The sequence below is a fragment of the Silene latifolia genome, chromosome 5 (assembly GCF_048544455.1).
Source record: "Silene latifolia isolate original U9 population chromosome 5, ASM4854445v1, whole genome shotgun sequence".
Taxonomy (NCBI): domain Eukaryota; kingdom Viridiplantae; phylum Streptophyta; class Magnoliopsida; order Caryophyllales; family Caryophyllaceae; genus Silene; species Silene latifolia.
In genome coordinates, this window is record NC_133530.1 from 85301558 (window position 1) to 85316597 (window position 15040).

Genomic DNA, 15040 nt, shown 5'->3' on the forward strand with positions numbered 1-15040 from the left:
TTAGAATATTCTAGAGTGTATTATCTTATGGAAAGTCTACCCTCATTGTATGTGTATATATACCCCCTCATAATGGAATAACATACAGTTCTGTCTCTCTCTATATTCTCTCTACCATTATCTCCTCTTTATTTCACAACAGTAGTATATTATTTCTACCGTTTTTTTTATAATGATAATAGGTCTTTTTAATTATAACTAGTTTTGTGGCCCGTGAATTTCACGGGATATTTTATTTTTAATGTGATGTTTTTAGTGTTTCTAGTAATTGAGACTTTATAAAATATCAAATCACATAGTAAGATTACCTCATGAATAATTCATGATGGATCGTGTACTAAAAATACGGGCATTGACATGTTAACATAAAAATCAAAGTCGATAAATTAAAGAGTGCTATTTTTCAAAGGTAAAATGATGAAAAAAAATCAACAAATACCAAAATAAAAAAAATACAGTTGAAAAAAAAAACTAAAAAATTATTACTCATTCACGTTGATGTCGTCAATCTTACACTTAGTTTTTAATATATAGTTCTTTAAGCAATCCTAATATTTTACTTCTCCATATAGTCTTCTTTCTCCAATAAATAGTCCCTATAAAAAAAGTAACTCAGTAATTAGTGCGAATTAACCAACAAAATAGTGGAGTTTGTTTTATACAATATTATCGTTATTAACTTAAACTTCCTCTTAAACAGAGAAAGAAAGAGGGAATATGAATGAAGTCTTGGAGATGTAAGTATGTTAACCTTTGAATAGGTCAACACCACAAATCTTGGTAGACTCTAAATGAGAACAAAACAAATACATACGATGAGGTTGAAAAATATGATCAAAACTTCATACCAATGGAACTTGCACTAAAAAAGAAATAAATTAGTTAATAATCTAAAATATTAATACATTTACCTTAATTGGAATAGAATCATAGGAAGATTAGTGACACATTTAGTTCTATGAACAATAGGGATGAGAAAAATTTTGGTTTATAAATTTTGCCTTCCAACAAAAATATATAAATAATTGAGGATGCGTTTATGACTTTTGAGCATCATTTTTTCATTATTATCAAATTTAATATAAGTATAAATATGAATCAAGGTTCATGACTTTTGAGTTTTGAGCATCATTTTTATCATTATTATGAAATTTAATATAAACATAAATAAGGAGTAAGGAGAAATGGAATGCATAAGGTTTGCTTGATTACTAATAATTATAATTTTTATTTATTTTTTACAAAATCTACTTTATACAAGAGTTTTGAGCATCATTTTTTTCATTATTATGAAATTTAATATAAACATAAATAAGGAGTAAGGAGAAATGGAATGCATAAGGTTTGCTTGATTACTAATAATTATAATTTTTATTTATTTTTTACAAAATCTACTTTATACAAGAGTGGTTTAAGATATTATCGTATGTAATTAAATATGACATATAGATTATGGTAGATAGTTTGGCTTGCCTTTTAATTAGATTTATAGATTATAAATTTTTTATTTAGATTATAGAGTTATAAATTTTCCTCAGTATTATGAAGTCTAATATAGACATAAATATGGTGTAAGGAGAAATGGAATGTGAAAGATTTGCTTTATTATTATTATTATTATTATTATTATTATTATTATTATTATTATTATTATTATTATTATTATTATTATTTTACACAATCTACTTTGCATGAGAATGGTTTAGAAATTATCTTCCGAAATTAAAATATGACATACAGAATAATAATGGTAGATAGTATCGCTTGCTTTTAATTATCTTATGGAATTAAAGTTAAATAAATAGGTAGATTAATAACCAAATTTATGAGAGGAAAATAAAGAGTTTATATTAGTTTTTTAGTGATTACAACTACTATTTTTTTTTTTTTTTGGTACTTATAAGCATGTGACAATTTTGGAGAAAATTAACTTTTTAATACATAGTTTTGCCTTTTTATAATATTATATAAAAATAAATAATTAAGTAATTAATATAGATTAATTAGTATTAACCTCTATAAAAATGTCATGTGAATTAAAATTAAATGTTTTAAGTAGCCTTTTAATCAATACATATATATAAAGCAGAAACTTTTCAAGCGATATTAGAGAGTCCAACTTTTTTATAGATCCTAACAAGAGTAGATTTCGAAACAAATTTACTAAAAATTATCCTAATAAAAATAGATTTCTTAATATTTAAAATAAAATTTGATAAAATAATCCTAATATAAGTAGATCAAATATATTTTAATAAATTATCCTAATATAAGTAGATTACAATTATCAAACAGGTAACAAAAATCTGTAATCGGCCAAGTTATCATTTTTATTTTTCTCCCACTTATGGTCTCATACATTTGTAGTTTGTATTTCCGCATCAAAATTCAAGAAGCTGATGGATAAATAATGAGTTTATTTGATTAAAGTGTTATGTTAAAATGATGTAGTACGTAGTTACACGGAATATAAACTACGGTTATTCCAACAAAATATAATCACAAAATAATAATTGGAGTGTGTATATAAATCATACATGCCTCGATATACACATTCAAGTGATCAATACATATAAAATAATTCACTGATTTAAATATGTTAGTCCCTCCGTCTGGGACAATAGTTTACAATTGCTTTATACACGATTATTAAGGTAATGAGAGAGGAATGAGTTTATAATTATTACAAAAATCAAAATAAACTCCAAATTAGAAGGAGATAAAATGGTCCCCACCCACACGAGTTTGTTTATTTACTAAAAAAGAAAAGTGTAAACTATTGACTGATCACCTTAAATAGGAAAATAAATGTAAACTATTGATCGGGTTGGAGGAAGTACTATTTTGTTTCATTAATTTACTCTATATAAGAATGTGTTGTTCATTAGGTCGTAGAGAAACGAAACCGCGAATAACTGAAGTAAAATTTGGTGGTTAGAACAACTTAAAGCTTAGAGTAACTCATAGTATTATTCATATATGATGAACTGCTGACCAATTGTAATCTAACCATTACATAATATTGATTTCTTCTTAGATTCATTTTCCGAGGATAAAAATATACTTAAATGCACAATTCTTCTTAACTTAAACACGGAGAGCAAAAAAAAACTAATTACAATGCAAAAAAATCAACACTTTTTAACCATTTAGAGCAGTTTGAGTGTTGGACTCATGAAAAATTAGATGTAATAACATACAAAGTACGTATTCATATATTATATACCAAATTTCTTTAATCATACTAAAACTGAAAAGTTAACTGAAACCTAAAAAAAGTAGCTTAAAAGGTAACTGAAAATTAAGAGTTGATAAGTTAACTGATTAAATAAAAAATGTTTAGAAAACTAACCGAAAGGTAGCTGTTTTTAAGCAAAAGGACATAATAAGTACTCCATATTTAATATTTAAAATTGAAGAAAGGATTAAAAAAAAGAAATAAGTAACTTATTTCGCACATGCTACTCTTATTTTTGTAAATAATTTATCTACCAAATACTTATAAGAATTAAGATAAATGAAATTTTGGTCAAATAAGCTTAAGCTTATTTCTTATAAACAGAGCCTAAATATGAGATTTTTCATAATCTCCCGACCTTCCTCATATCAAATTAATTTCTTATTTATGTTTGCCCATGTTTACTTACTTTTGAGCCGTTAGGAGTTGAGCTCAAGTTCCTTTTAATTTTATAAACTTGATTGATAGAATAAATAACTATTGGTCTAGAATAAATATTAGCAATTATACATTTTAACACAAATTATAAATATACTCTATAATAATAAATAATCATGAGAAACAGAACAATAAGCAATTGGTTTTCGACAATTGCGTTTTCTATTAGATAAAGAATGATGTGTGTGCAACAATAAAAAGTAAGAGAGGCAAACCCCGAAATTTTGTTTGCACCAATTTTCAATAGGACTTTTTTTTAATCAACTTAACTAACTTCTATTACCAAACCATGATAATGCAAACCAACTTTTACAATCTGTTGTTCAATAAATTTTTATGGCACACAACATGTAAAATGTTATAGATAATTTTAATGGAAGCCCCGTGCATCGCACGGGCTTTTCAACTAGTTATATTGTATAGATAGATTTTACCTCAGTTTCGTGTCTTTTGTATTTCTTCCCTCTTCAGATTACCACGTGACGCTTTGTCTTATCTGCATTCATATACATTTCACGATGCTTTTGAAATTCATATAAAAAATATATTGACCAAAAGATAAAACATCAACATGGCAAAAATTTCACAAATGAATCAATATTGTCACATGTAAATCACTGAAATTAAACCAAATGGAAAACACGAATTTAAATATAAATCAAAGGATTTATAAACCAATAACATAAAAAATTAAAATATACTTTATTGGACATAACAACAACAATACTCAATAACAATACTCAATATACTCTCTATAATCAAATAAATAAATTAAACCATAAAATATAATCCACAACTTAGAAAGTTAGAAACTCATGGGCAAACGAGCAATAGATTTTAAATAAATATTGTGAATAGAAACTATCGTATTATAGGTTTTATAGCCATCACACAACCATAGACTCCCATATTTTAATTTTATTTTTAATTTATTTTGTGGTATTGTTAAATTACATAATTGATTGTCGAGCAACTCAAGAAGTGAATTAAATAGGGAAAAATGTTAATGAAAATTATGGGTATTAAGTAGTATAAAGAAATCTAATCAATTTATTAACATATTATATTACAAAAATTAATTAGATAGGAAGAAATTTTAATTAATTTGGTGGGTGTTAAGTACTATGAAGAGTTTTAATCAATTTATTATAATGTTTAATTAAAAAAATGAATTAAATTGGAAAAAGTATTAATAAAAATGATGGGTGCATGTTAAGTAATATGAAAAGTTTTAATTTCTTAACATATTTTATTACTAAAATTTCAATTAAAATCTCAATTTTAATTATAAATTATGACATTTATTAACATGTTTTTATTACAAAAGTTCAATTAAAATGTCAATATTGATTATAAGTTATGAAATTTTGATGTCAATTTGTAAGAGTTACATAAATTAAATTAATTTATAGAAAAATGATTAAATCTATAAAATAAGACAATTACGTGGCAATGAATTTTGATACTCACATTTACGTGGCATTTACGTGGCATTTTTGGATCCTACGTGGCTTTGTCTACGTGGCGTTTATTAGTCATTTTAGGGTAACCTTTTAATTATATTTTATAGATTTTCATCTAACTTAATTTCATAAATTAGTTCCCCTTAATGATTTAACATTATAGTATTATTATTAATAGTTTGAACAAGACTAACTTAGTTTCAACTATACTTTTACAGTAATAAACTTTATTTTTTTCCTCCTTGCTAATATTATATCTACTATATTATAACATTAACTTAAAAGTATCATATATTTTATGCCAAAAAGAATTTTATTGAATTCTCCTCTCTATAAACCTAATCTTAAAAATGTCGTGCTGTAGCACGGGTCCTATACTAGTTAACTAACATAATCGTGTAATTTTCTCCATACATTGCCCCAACCTCCATACACTCAATTTATTCCTACAAATAAATATGCAAGCCAAACTATAGACAACGGGTACGCTTTTGTGTATAATGATTCAATGTCATAAATTTTTTATGAGGTCAGATGGTGGAAAAAGTAGTCTAACAAATAAAGTCTAGTGAATTTATAAATACGGAAAAACGTGATGAATACCTCGTGTATGCAAATCTCGTAGAGTATTGATCATATCACACTGCATGAAAGGAAACAAATCGCACTCATAAGTTAGCATGTAAGATGATAAGAAGATACATTAAGATATAGATCATATAAATTGTATTCTCTAGAAAAATAGATCATAACGGAAAGGGGAGGGGATCTTCAAAAAAATCGCATATATTACAAACCTAAAGAAGTTGTAAACTATATTTATATCATTAAATATAGTGTTTGTATTAGTATAGAAATTTGGCAGAGTCCTTCCCACTCTCTATCAAGTTTTAATCAATAATCAACAAATACGTAGTATTATTAATTGTCTAAATAAATAAATGGGAGTTTGATTCAATTAACAATTCTTGGGCTATATTAATTTCATGTATAGCAAATGTAATATTATCTTATGGGTTTTTCTAACATGTGCCTTAGGGCACATGTTAATAAGTTAAGTATGGAAAGTTTTTCAACATTATATCACTAATTATGATAAATATGAGTTTTATCTCTAATTCGTCATGATATATTCTCAACAAACCTTCCCTAATTAGCTTATTATCATGTACCCTTAGGGCACAGGTTAAAAAATCCGAATAAAAAAATACAATTAGGAAAATTTGGTATATACTTGATACATGATAGTCTCTCTTTTTGAACAATTTCATTGAAACAAATCGCATATTTTGAATATTACACTGAAATAGACAGTTTATAGCAAGTATATGACTGCGTCAATGTTTATGGCTTAGATGAAAGTTGTACATAAGTGATTGATAAATTTTTATTTAAGATAAGTTAATCTTTCTTAAGCGAGATCAAATATATCGTTGTGAAATGAATAAGATAAAAGTAAAATACATTGGGAAAAACAACACACTTGTAGAATGAATAAGACTAACTTGGCTTCGCAAAAAAACCTCTCTAGCAAAAAGAAGAAAACCCTAGAAAATCAACCCCTAATCAGCCGCTGTCCAAAACTTCCACCTCTCGCCGGCGGCCACTTCCAAATCTCTCCTGGTCGCCGGCGAGGGGCTTTATCTGCTTTAGATTGGGACTCTACCCTTTGTTTCTACTGGCGGCGTAGCAGAGAGACGATCGCATGCGTTCTTCAATCACCAACAATACTCGGTTAGGTTAGGTGTTTTTTTGCTCTCTTTTATGCGATCTATGGTCTGATTTCTAGTCTCTTTTCTCTGCTTTTAATTAATTTTAAGTCATCTTTTTGATTTCTTTCGTCTGGGATTGTTTTTTATCTGTTTAATTACGTTTAATTTCTTTCTTAGATATGGCATCGTCACAAACCTTACCTTCCTTTTCTGCCGCCGACTTCCTTCACTACTTTGTTTTATTTCACGGTGGTGAGAAGTTATCGGATGAGGAAACTGTTTTTCTGAAGGTTTCTACCCAGGTTGATTCTGCTTTTTCTCAAATTAAAGCGCTTAAGGATTTAGGTAATGATTTTTTTCGACAGAATCAATTTGGTCAGGCGGGTGGCTGTTACGACACCGCGTGTCGTTTACTATGTTCGTCTCTTAAAGATAAAATGGAGTCTGATTTAAACACGATCGTTTCTTTCGCTGTTTCTTTGTGTTTAAATTTAGCAGCGTGTGCTAATAAGCTCCAAGGTTTCGAGGAAGCTTTGATCTACTGTTCTTTGGTTTTAAATTTTTTCCCTTGCAACGCTAAAGCTCTTTTTCGCAAGGCTGTGGCCCTTACGAAACTGAACAGGTTCGCCGAGGCTCATGCTGCTTTGGAAGACGCGCGCTTGGTTGAACCTCATAATAAGGATATAATTCATGCACTGGACGATGTTAGTCAATCGTTGGCACTAAACACAAATGGGAAGCGTGTTTGTGTTGCTTCTTTGGATGCAACAGATGTTCGGCCTGGGAAAATTTTGTTGTCTCCTCTCAAATGTCAAAACGATGTTTCTCCTCTCCTTTTTAAAGAAGCTGATAAGGTGGAACTGATGGTTGATGCGGTAAGTTGTGCATCGTCACAGGTTGGTTCTGGCAGTGCAAAAGAAGATAAGACGCAACAGATGTGTTCTAAGTCGTCTGCTGATTGTGTCTCCTTTACCTCACCAGCGGCGCATATGGTTTCCGCAGGTAGTAGTATACTTGATGAACCCTTGACTGATTCTAGGGTCAGTCAGTTATCCTCCCCAACTAGCTCCAAATCACCTCATCTACGCTTCTCCAACAAGAAGCGGCCTCATACAGCACTCCATCTCTCAACTCAAGATTATGATAATTTGCTACACGGCAAAAAATTGGGTTTTTACCACCAAGATCCATGTCTTTTTTGAGGGTCCGTACCCTCTCCTCTAAAACTATCCAGACGGGAACTCCCCATGAGGATATTCATGGGACAGCAGAAGTTCCTACCTTTTCTCCACCACCGGAGATTCTTTTTCAACCTATTGTTGCTGAGCAGACTGCCAGTGTTGGGTTGGTTCAGGAGGAGGTTATTTTACAGGTTGACAAAAAGACTCGCCTTAATTCGCTTTCTCCCTACGTAACTAAGACCTCGTTGGTCCCCTTTAAGTTTGCTGCTGCCCGGGATTACTCGGTTCGCATCAACGGACGTAATGTGCACTGCCGCGCTAAAGACCGAAAGGGTCATGTTTCTGCCACTTCAAGAGATTCATCACTGACTTCTGCCATGATTTCAGCTTCCTTTTGCAGGTACACCCGCCATACTGCTACTTTTACGACGATGAAGCGGAAGAGCGCTCACTTGATCGAGTTTGACACTCACTACCATCCACCGTTCAAGAAAAGTCGTCTTTTTTCTTCCGTTGTGACTACGTGTTCTGTTAGTTGGGTTTCTAGTGGTTTTGGGGTTGTCAATGCCCCTTCGTTTGTATTTTAGTTTGGATCCTTGGACTTGTTTTTACTTTCTATAAAGTTTATTGTTGTCAAAAAAAAAAAAAAAAAAAAAAAAAAAAAATGAATAAGACTAACTTGAGTGATTACATGACAACACTATCTCACGAGTCACCATCAGTTGCCAAAAAAAGTGGTCTTACTCTTTTGTTATGGACTAATATGATTTTAATAAATGACTAATAAGTAGATTTATTTGTAGCCTCATTAGGCTTATAACGGTTTCATATAAGGAGCTTCTTGATCATTGAGCTATACAATAAAGAGCTCTTTGTATAAACTGATTTGTAAAGTAAGAAATCAGTTTCATGTAATAAAAAGAGAGGAAAAGGGCTTGCAAACAAAACATGAAATTTTTACCATTGAGATTGAATAAGAAATTTCATATCCAGTGATATGTCATTAGAAAAAGTTGATATAAAACTACAACCATTCCAATAGCCCTAACTTACACCGCCGTACACAAGATTAACTCAGTATAATACAAACAAATAAAGGCCTACTTCAATAAGCTAATCTAATATACATAGGTAATAGATGTACTAGGCTTTACTTCCACTTTTGTTGTTCAGCTGATCTTGTATCGCCCATAGCTCTTCAACAACGTTGATCATACTCGGTCGTTTCTCTCTTTTCTTTGCCACACATTGCAAAGCAAGTTGCACAAACCTTTGTATGTCATCCATATTAACTCAGTATAATACAACGTTGATCATTTCTCTCCAGCTTCAAAACAAATTTATAGACCAAATCCTTCCCACATCTAGCCATTTCAACGGGATCCCTCGAAGTTAATAGTTCCAAAATCAAAACCCCAAAGCTGTAGACATCACATTTCTCTGTAACCTCTTGAGTTTCAATGTATTCCGGGTCAATGTATCCCGGAGTCCCATGAACCGGCCATCTTTGATCCTTCTTCCCAGGAGTAATCACCACTGAATGGCCTAAGTTGGCTAGCTTCGCACGGTACAACGAGTCCAGTAATATCCCAAGTGACATAATGTCTCTATGAACAACTGGTTTTGACAAGGCGTTATGCATATTAGAAAGTGCATAGGCAATATCAGTTGCTGCCCTTAAGCGGCTGGTCCATGACAATGGTTTCTGAAGTGTCATATCCCCATGTAAATGATCATGAAGAGATTTACTTGGGGAGAATTCGTGCACGGTTAGTGGGACACAAGTCTCGAGACAGCAACCATAGATCCTAATCATATTGTTATGACATAACACCGTTCTTATGGCAATGTCAGTCAAGAAGAGTTCGACATGTTCAGGATTTGGGTCAAGCTTTTCAGGGGTTTTAATAACTACCTTTTTGTTATCAAATGTGCCCTTGTAAAAACTTACACCGGGATAGCTAGTACCAAGTAGCTCAGGATCATAGTTGTTTGTAGCCTTCTCGATTTCATCCGCAGATAAAATTATTAGCTGTCCTGCTTCTATCTCCTTGCCTTGGCTTAAGGCAATCTGTTTTTCCAACAAGATACCGCCATTTTTGAAGAAATACTCTTCCTTCGCTTCAAACTTCTGCACTTCATTGTTTTTCTTCGTGTTCTTCCCCTCCGATTTGGCTTGACCTGACTGAAAAAGCAACTTTGCTAATATACTCAGTTTCATACTAATACCTTAGGAAGAGAAGAATGATTAGTTGAGAGTATGATTTATAAACTGGGAATACAACTGTGTAAAAGATGGAAGATAGACTAGGATTTTTCATTTGTTTACCATTTGCTTGACTTTTGACTCACTCAACTGCTGTAAAAGAAGAAGAATCAATTATGAAAATCACATTTAACCAAACCAAAAGAAAGGAGAGGACTTTGCATAAATCATACTCCACTCATAACCAATTACATCATGCACCCAACCAACAACAAGTCTTGTTTGTGACCGTCTTAAGTTAAAACGTCTCACAACCTCTTTTCTTTTTAACATTATTTAAATCGGTTGTAAGTGTCGTCATAACTTGTGACCGTCACAAGTAATAATTTGTATCCAATAAATTATCAGATATTTCAGGCAATCAACACGATAAACACAGCTTAATTACCTTTAAATTATTGGCCGAAACATAAAGATTGCAGGCAAATAGGCAACACACACATAAAACACAAGTAAATTATGTGTTGAAAATTAATGGCCACAGAACAATAGTAAAAAAGATGAATCTTTGGAACACTTGCCAGAATTAATTGAAGGAACCCCAGCTACTACATTGTGTTCATCAAGCTTTTCACATTGCAAATTCTAGATTTATCAATATTTTATTTTGATTTTTATCTGCCTTAGGAAAAATATTGATATTGAAATAAAGTTACTTCAGTTAATAGGAGATCAATGAGATTACAGACGGAACGAAGGTAGTATTTTCGTTCTTGTGTTTAATCCGCCACCAAGCTGGGTAATTACCCACCAAGGTACTTTTACAGACTTAACGGAGGAAAGCATACCTCTCTAAAGACATAAACTTTTACATGTACTTTTGTTGTTCACCTGATCTTGTATTAGCCAAAGTTCTTCAACAACACCAATCATACTCGGCCGTTTCTCCCCTTTTTTCGCCACACATTTCAAAGCAAGTCGTGCAAAGCCTTGGATCTCATCAATATTATCTTCCTCGAGAAGGATCGTATCCAACATTGCCTTAACACCATTTTTTTCCACCATGGAAACAAACTCATCAACCAAATCGTTCCCACATCGAGCCATTTCAAAGGGATCCCTCGAAGTTAATAATTCCAACATCAAAACCCCAAAGCTGTAGACATCACATTTCTCAGTAACTTCTTGAGTTTTAATGTATTCAGGATCGATGTATCCTGGAGTCCCATGAATAGGCCATCTTTGATCTTTATTCCCTGGAGTGATGGCCACTGAATAGCCACAGAAAGTTAGTTTTGCGTGGAACACCGAGTCGACTAGTATCCTCGGTGACATGATATCTCTGTGAACCAGTGGCTGTGACAAAGCGTTATGCATATAAGAAAGTGCATACGCAATATCAGTTGCTGCCCTTAACCTGCTGGTCCATGACAATGGTTTCAGAAGTGCCATATCCCCATGTAAACAATCATGAAGAGCTTTACTTGTTGGGGGGGATTCATGTACCGTTAGTGGGACACAAGTCTCGAGACAACAACCATGAATCTTAATCATATTGTTATGACATAAAACCGTTCTTATGGCGATGTCAGTCAAGAAGAGTTCGACATGTTCGGGATTTGGGTCAGGCCTTTCAGGGGTTTTAATAACTACCACTTTGTCATCAAATGTGCCCTTGTAGAAACTTACATCGCGATAACTATGAACAATTTGATCAGGGTCATAGTGATTTGTAGCTTTCTCGATTTCATCCGCAGATAAAATTCTTAGTTGTCCTGCTTCTATGTTCTTGCCTTGGCTCACAGCAATCTGTTTTTCCAACAAGATACCGCCATTTTTGATGAAATACTCTTCCTTCGATTCAAACTTCAGCACTTCCTTGTTTTTCTTCGTGTTCTTTGTCTCCCATTTGGCTTGACCCGACAGAAAAAGTAACTTGGCTAATAAACCCAATTTCATACTAATACCTTAGGAAGAGAAAAATAATTGAGTGTATGATTTATAATTTGGGAATACAATAACCATATAAATGGTAGAAGATAAACAAGGATTTTTCAATTCCCTTGACCTTTCATCTAGTTTTGGGTGTTTACTCACATCTAACTGCACAACAAGAATAATCAAATGATGGGAGTCAAATTTGACTACCCAAAAGTGGAGATTCTAGTAAAAATAGATTTTGCTGGTTCAACAAAAAATAGATCTCTCGAACGAGAAGCCAACTCACACTAGAGAAAACAAAGAAGTGTAAGAATGATTTAAGGGATTCCCACAAAAGTGATGGCTTACAGAATGATTTAAAAAGAGAATCACCAAGATCTTACTAGGTAAGAATTACTAAAGAGAATCTCGAAAATACGATAGCTTAAAGATCTTACTGGTTATGAACGATTATATCTGGCAGAGACCAGGCTCACTTTCAGTGCACCTCTTTCAACTGCTTAATATTGCTCGTGGAGAGTATTAGACTTTACTTGGACTTCTTTTGTTCACCTGTTCTTGTATCAACCATAACTCTTCAACAACATTGATAGTACTCGGTCGTTTCTCTCCCTTTTCCACCACACATTTCAAAGCAAGCAGTGCAAAAAGGCGGATCTCATCCTCCTTCCCTTCCACCATAAGAATCAAGTCGGTCAACGCCTTAACACCATTTCTTTCCACCTTGGAAACAAACTCATCAACCAAATTTTGCCCACATTGAGCCATTTCAAAGGGATCCCTTGAAGTTAATAACTCCAGCATTAAAACACCAAAGCTATAGACATCGCATTTCTCAGTAACTTCTTTAGTTTCAATGTATTCCGGGTCAATGTATCCTAGAGTCCCGTGAACCGGCAAGCTTTGATCTTTCTTCCCTGGAGTAATGGCCACCGAGTGGCCAAAGTAGGCTAGTTTTGCATGGAACGATGAGTCGAGTATTATCCCAAATGACATGACATCTCTATGAACCACTGGCTGTGACAAGGCATTATGCATATAAGAAAGTGCATAGGCAATATCAACTGCTACCCGTAGACGGCTGATCCATGTCAAAGGCTTTTCAAGTGCCAAATCTCCATGTAAACGATGATGAAGGTCCATATTTGGACAGTATTCATGAATCGTCATTGGAACACAGGTCTCGAGACAGCAGCCATAGATCCTAAGCATATTGTCATGACATAAAACTGTTGCTATGGCGACTGCAGTCAAGAAGTGATCCACAAGTTCGGGATCTGGGTCGCGTTTTTGAGGGGTTTTGATAGCTACCACATTGTCATTTAATAAGCCCTTGTACACATTGGCACCGCGAAAACTAGCAATGATGAGATCAGGATCATAGTTATTTGTAGCTTTCCCGATTTCATCTTCGGATATAATTTTCAGCTGTCGTGCTCCTATATCCTTACCTTGGCTCAAAGCAATCTGCTTTTCCAACAAGATACCGCCATTTTTTGTGAAATACTCTTCCTTTGATTCAATCTTCTGCACTTGTTTGACTTTCTGACTCAACTGAAAAAAGAACTTTGAAAACACACCCAATTTCATAGTAATATATTAGCTTAGGAAGAAGAAGATGGATTTACTTCTATGACTAATGAATGTATACAAGATTGAAGCTTGACTTGGATTATTCCAAGTAAACCTGACTTTTGAGTCAATTATGGATTATTCCAAATGAATGGCCAGGAATTTGCATAATTCATCAATCATAATCAATCAATTACATCATGAACCCAATCAACAACAAATCTTACTTGTGACCGTCTTAGTTTGAATTTTGAAACGTCTTACAAGTCACAATCCATTTCCTTTTTAACATTATTTAAATCAGCCATCATAACTTGTGACCGTTACAAGTAATAATTTGGGTGCAATTAATAACGTAGTTGCTCTTTCAAGTACGACTTTTACTCGATCATGGACATTTTGCACAAAAATTGGTCACCAAGAAAACAGTATTCTATTGCAATGCATCACATTCAAGAAGATGGTCCTTGATTCAATAAGGATTTGCACAAAAATTGGTATGGTCGGGTGGTAGCGGCAGTGATGGTGGCTGGCGGCATTAGTGGTGGTTGGGAGGTGAATGGTGAAAGGGAGAAAACTGAAATTGATAGAAATTTGAGAAAATGAATATTGATATGTGAAGGGTAAAATGGTAAAACATGTACATGATTGAGTAAATCATGTACATGAAAGAGCAACACCCATTAATAATTCGTCCAATTTATCAGAGATTGCAGGCAATCAACACAAAAAACACAGCTTAATAACCTTAAATTAATGGTTGAAACATAATGATTGAAAGAGAACAATAGTAGAAAGATTAAATATTTGGAATACTTACCAGATTTAATTGAAGGAACCCTAAAATCTCAGCTATTACATTGTGTTCATCAGTTACCGACTGAACGGAGGTAGTATTTTCTTTCTTTGTGTTTAATTATGTTGTCTTTCCTCTGAGACCACCCCCAAGCAGAAGGTCGCCTTAATCGGGTCACCAAAAATTTTCCTCTTAATCGCACCTTATTAATCTTGACTCACTTTCACCCTCCCAAGCAGAAGGTCACGACCTGGGTCACCAACCCAATCATTTTTCCACTTTCCAACATTTCCAATCATTTACCACATTCACTACCCCATCAAAACCTCTCTCTTACTTTTACAATTATTATTTAATAACATACTACAATTAAGTTATTCTTTTTATTTTTAAAATAAATTCTACTCAAATATGTTAAGTAAATTAATTTGATAGTGTACATTAAAAAAAATTATTGGCAATAAATAAAATTTATTGAAAGCATGAGTCAACA

The 15040-nt window shown here is 32.7% G+C and overlaps 2 protein-coding genes across 2 annotated transcripts; both read right to left on the reverse strand.

The window, feature by feature from the left end:
* Nucleotides 1-9001: 9001 nt before the first annotated feature.
* Nucleotides 9002-14663, reverse strand: LOC141657713 (wall-associated receptor kinase-like 1). The gene is made up of 2 exons (XM_074465030.1): nucleotides 14572-14663; nucleotides 9002-13733 (listed from the first exon to the last, which is right to left on the reverse strand). Exon 2 carries the CDS (start codon nucleotides 13389-13391, stop codon nucleotides 12702-12704), a length of 690 nt encoding a protein of 229 aa, XP_074321131.1. The 5' UTR covers nucleotides 13392-13733; nucleotides 14572-14663; the 3' UTR covers nucleotides 9002-12701.
* On the reverse strand, nucleotides 9321-12197 carry LOC141655689 (wall-associated receptor kinase-like 1). Its single transcript, XM_074462755.1, has 2 exons — nucleotides 11130-12197; nucleotides 9321-10217 (listed from the first exon to the last, which is right to left on the reverse strand). The coding sequence occupies exons 1-2, from the start codon at nucleotides 12195-12197 to the stop codon at nucleotides 9321-9323; spliced, it is 1965 nt and encodes a 654-aa protein (XP_074318856.1).
* Nucleotides 14664-15040: the final 377 nt, after the last annotated feature.

Excerpts from the sequence above, each read along its gene's own strand:
- LOC141655689 (XM_074462755.1), bottom strand. The coding sequence starts at position 12,197 with ATGAAATTGGGTTTATTAGCCAAGTTACTTTTTCTGTCGGGTCAAGCC. Across the intron at positions 10,218-11,129 it reads TTTGGCTAATACAAGATCAG|TCAGGTCAAGCCAAATCGGA; the intron begins GTGAACAACAAA and ends TTGCTTTTTCAG.
- LOC141657713 (XM_074465030.1), bottom strand. The coding sequence starts at position 13,391 with ATGCTTAGGATCTATGGCTGCTGTCTCGAGACCTGTGTTCCAATGACG.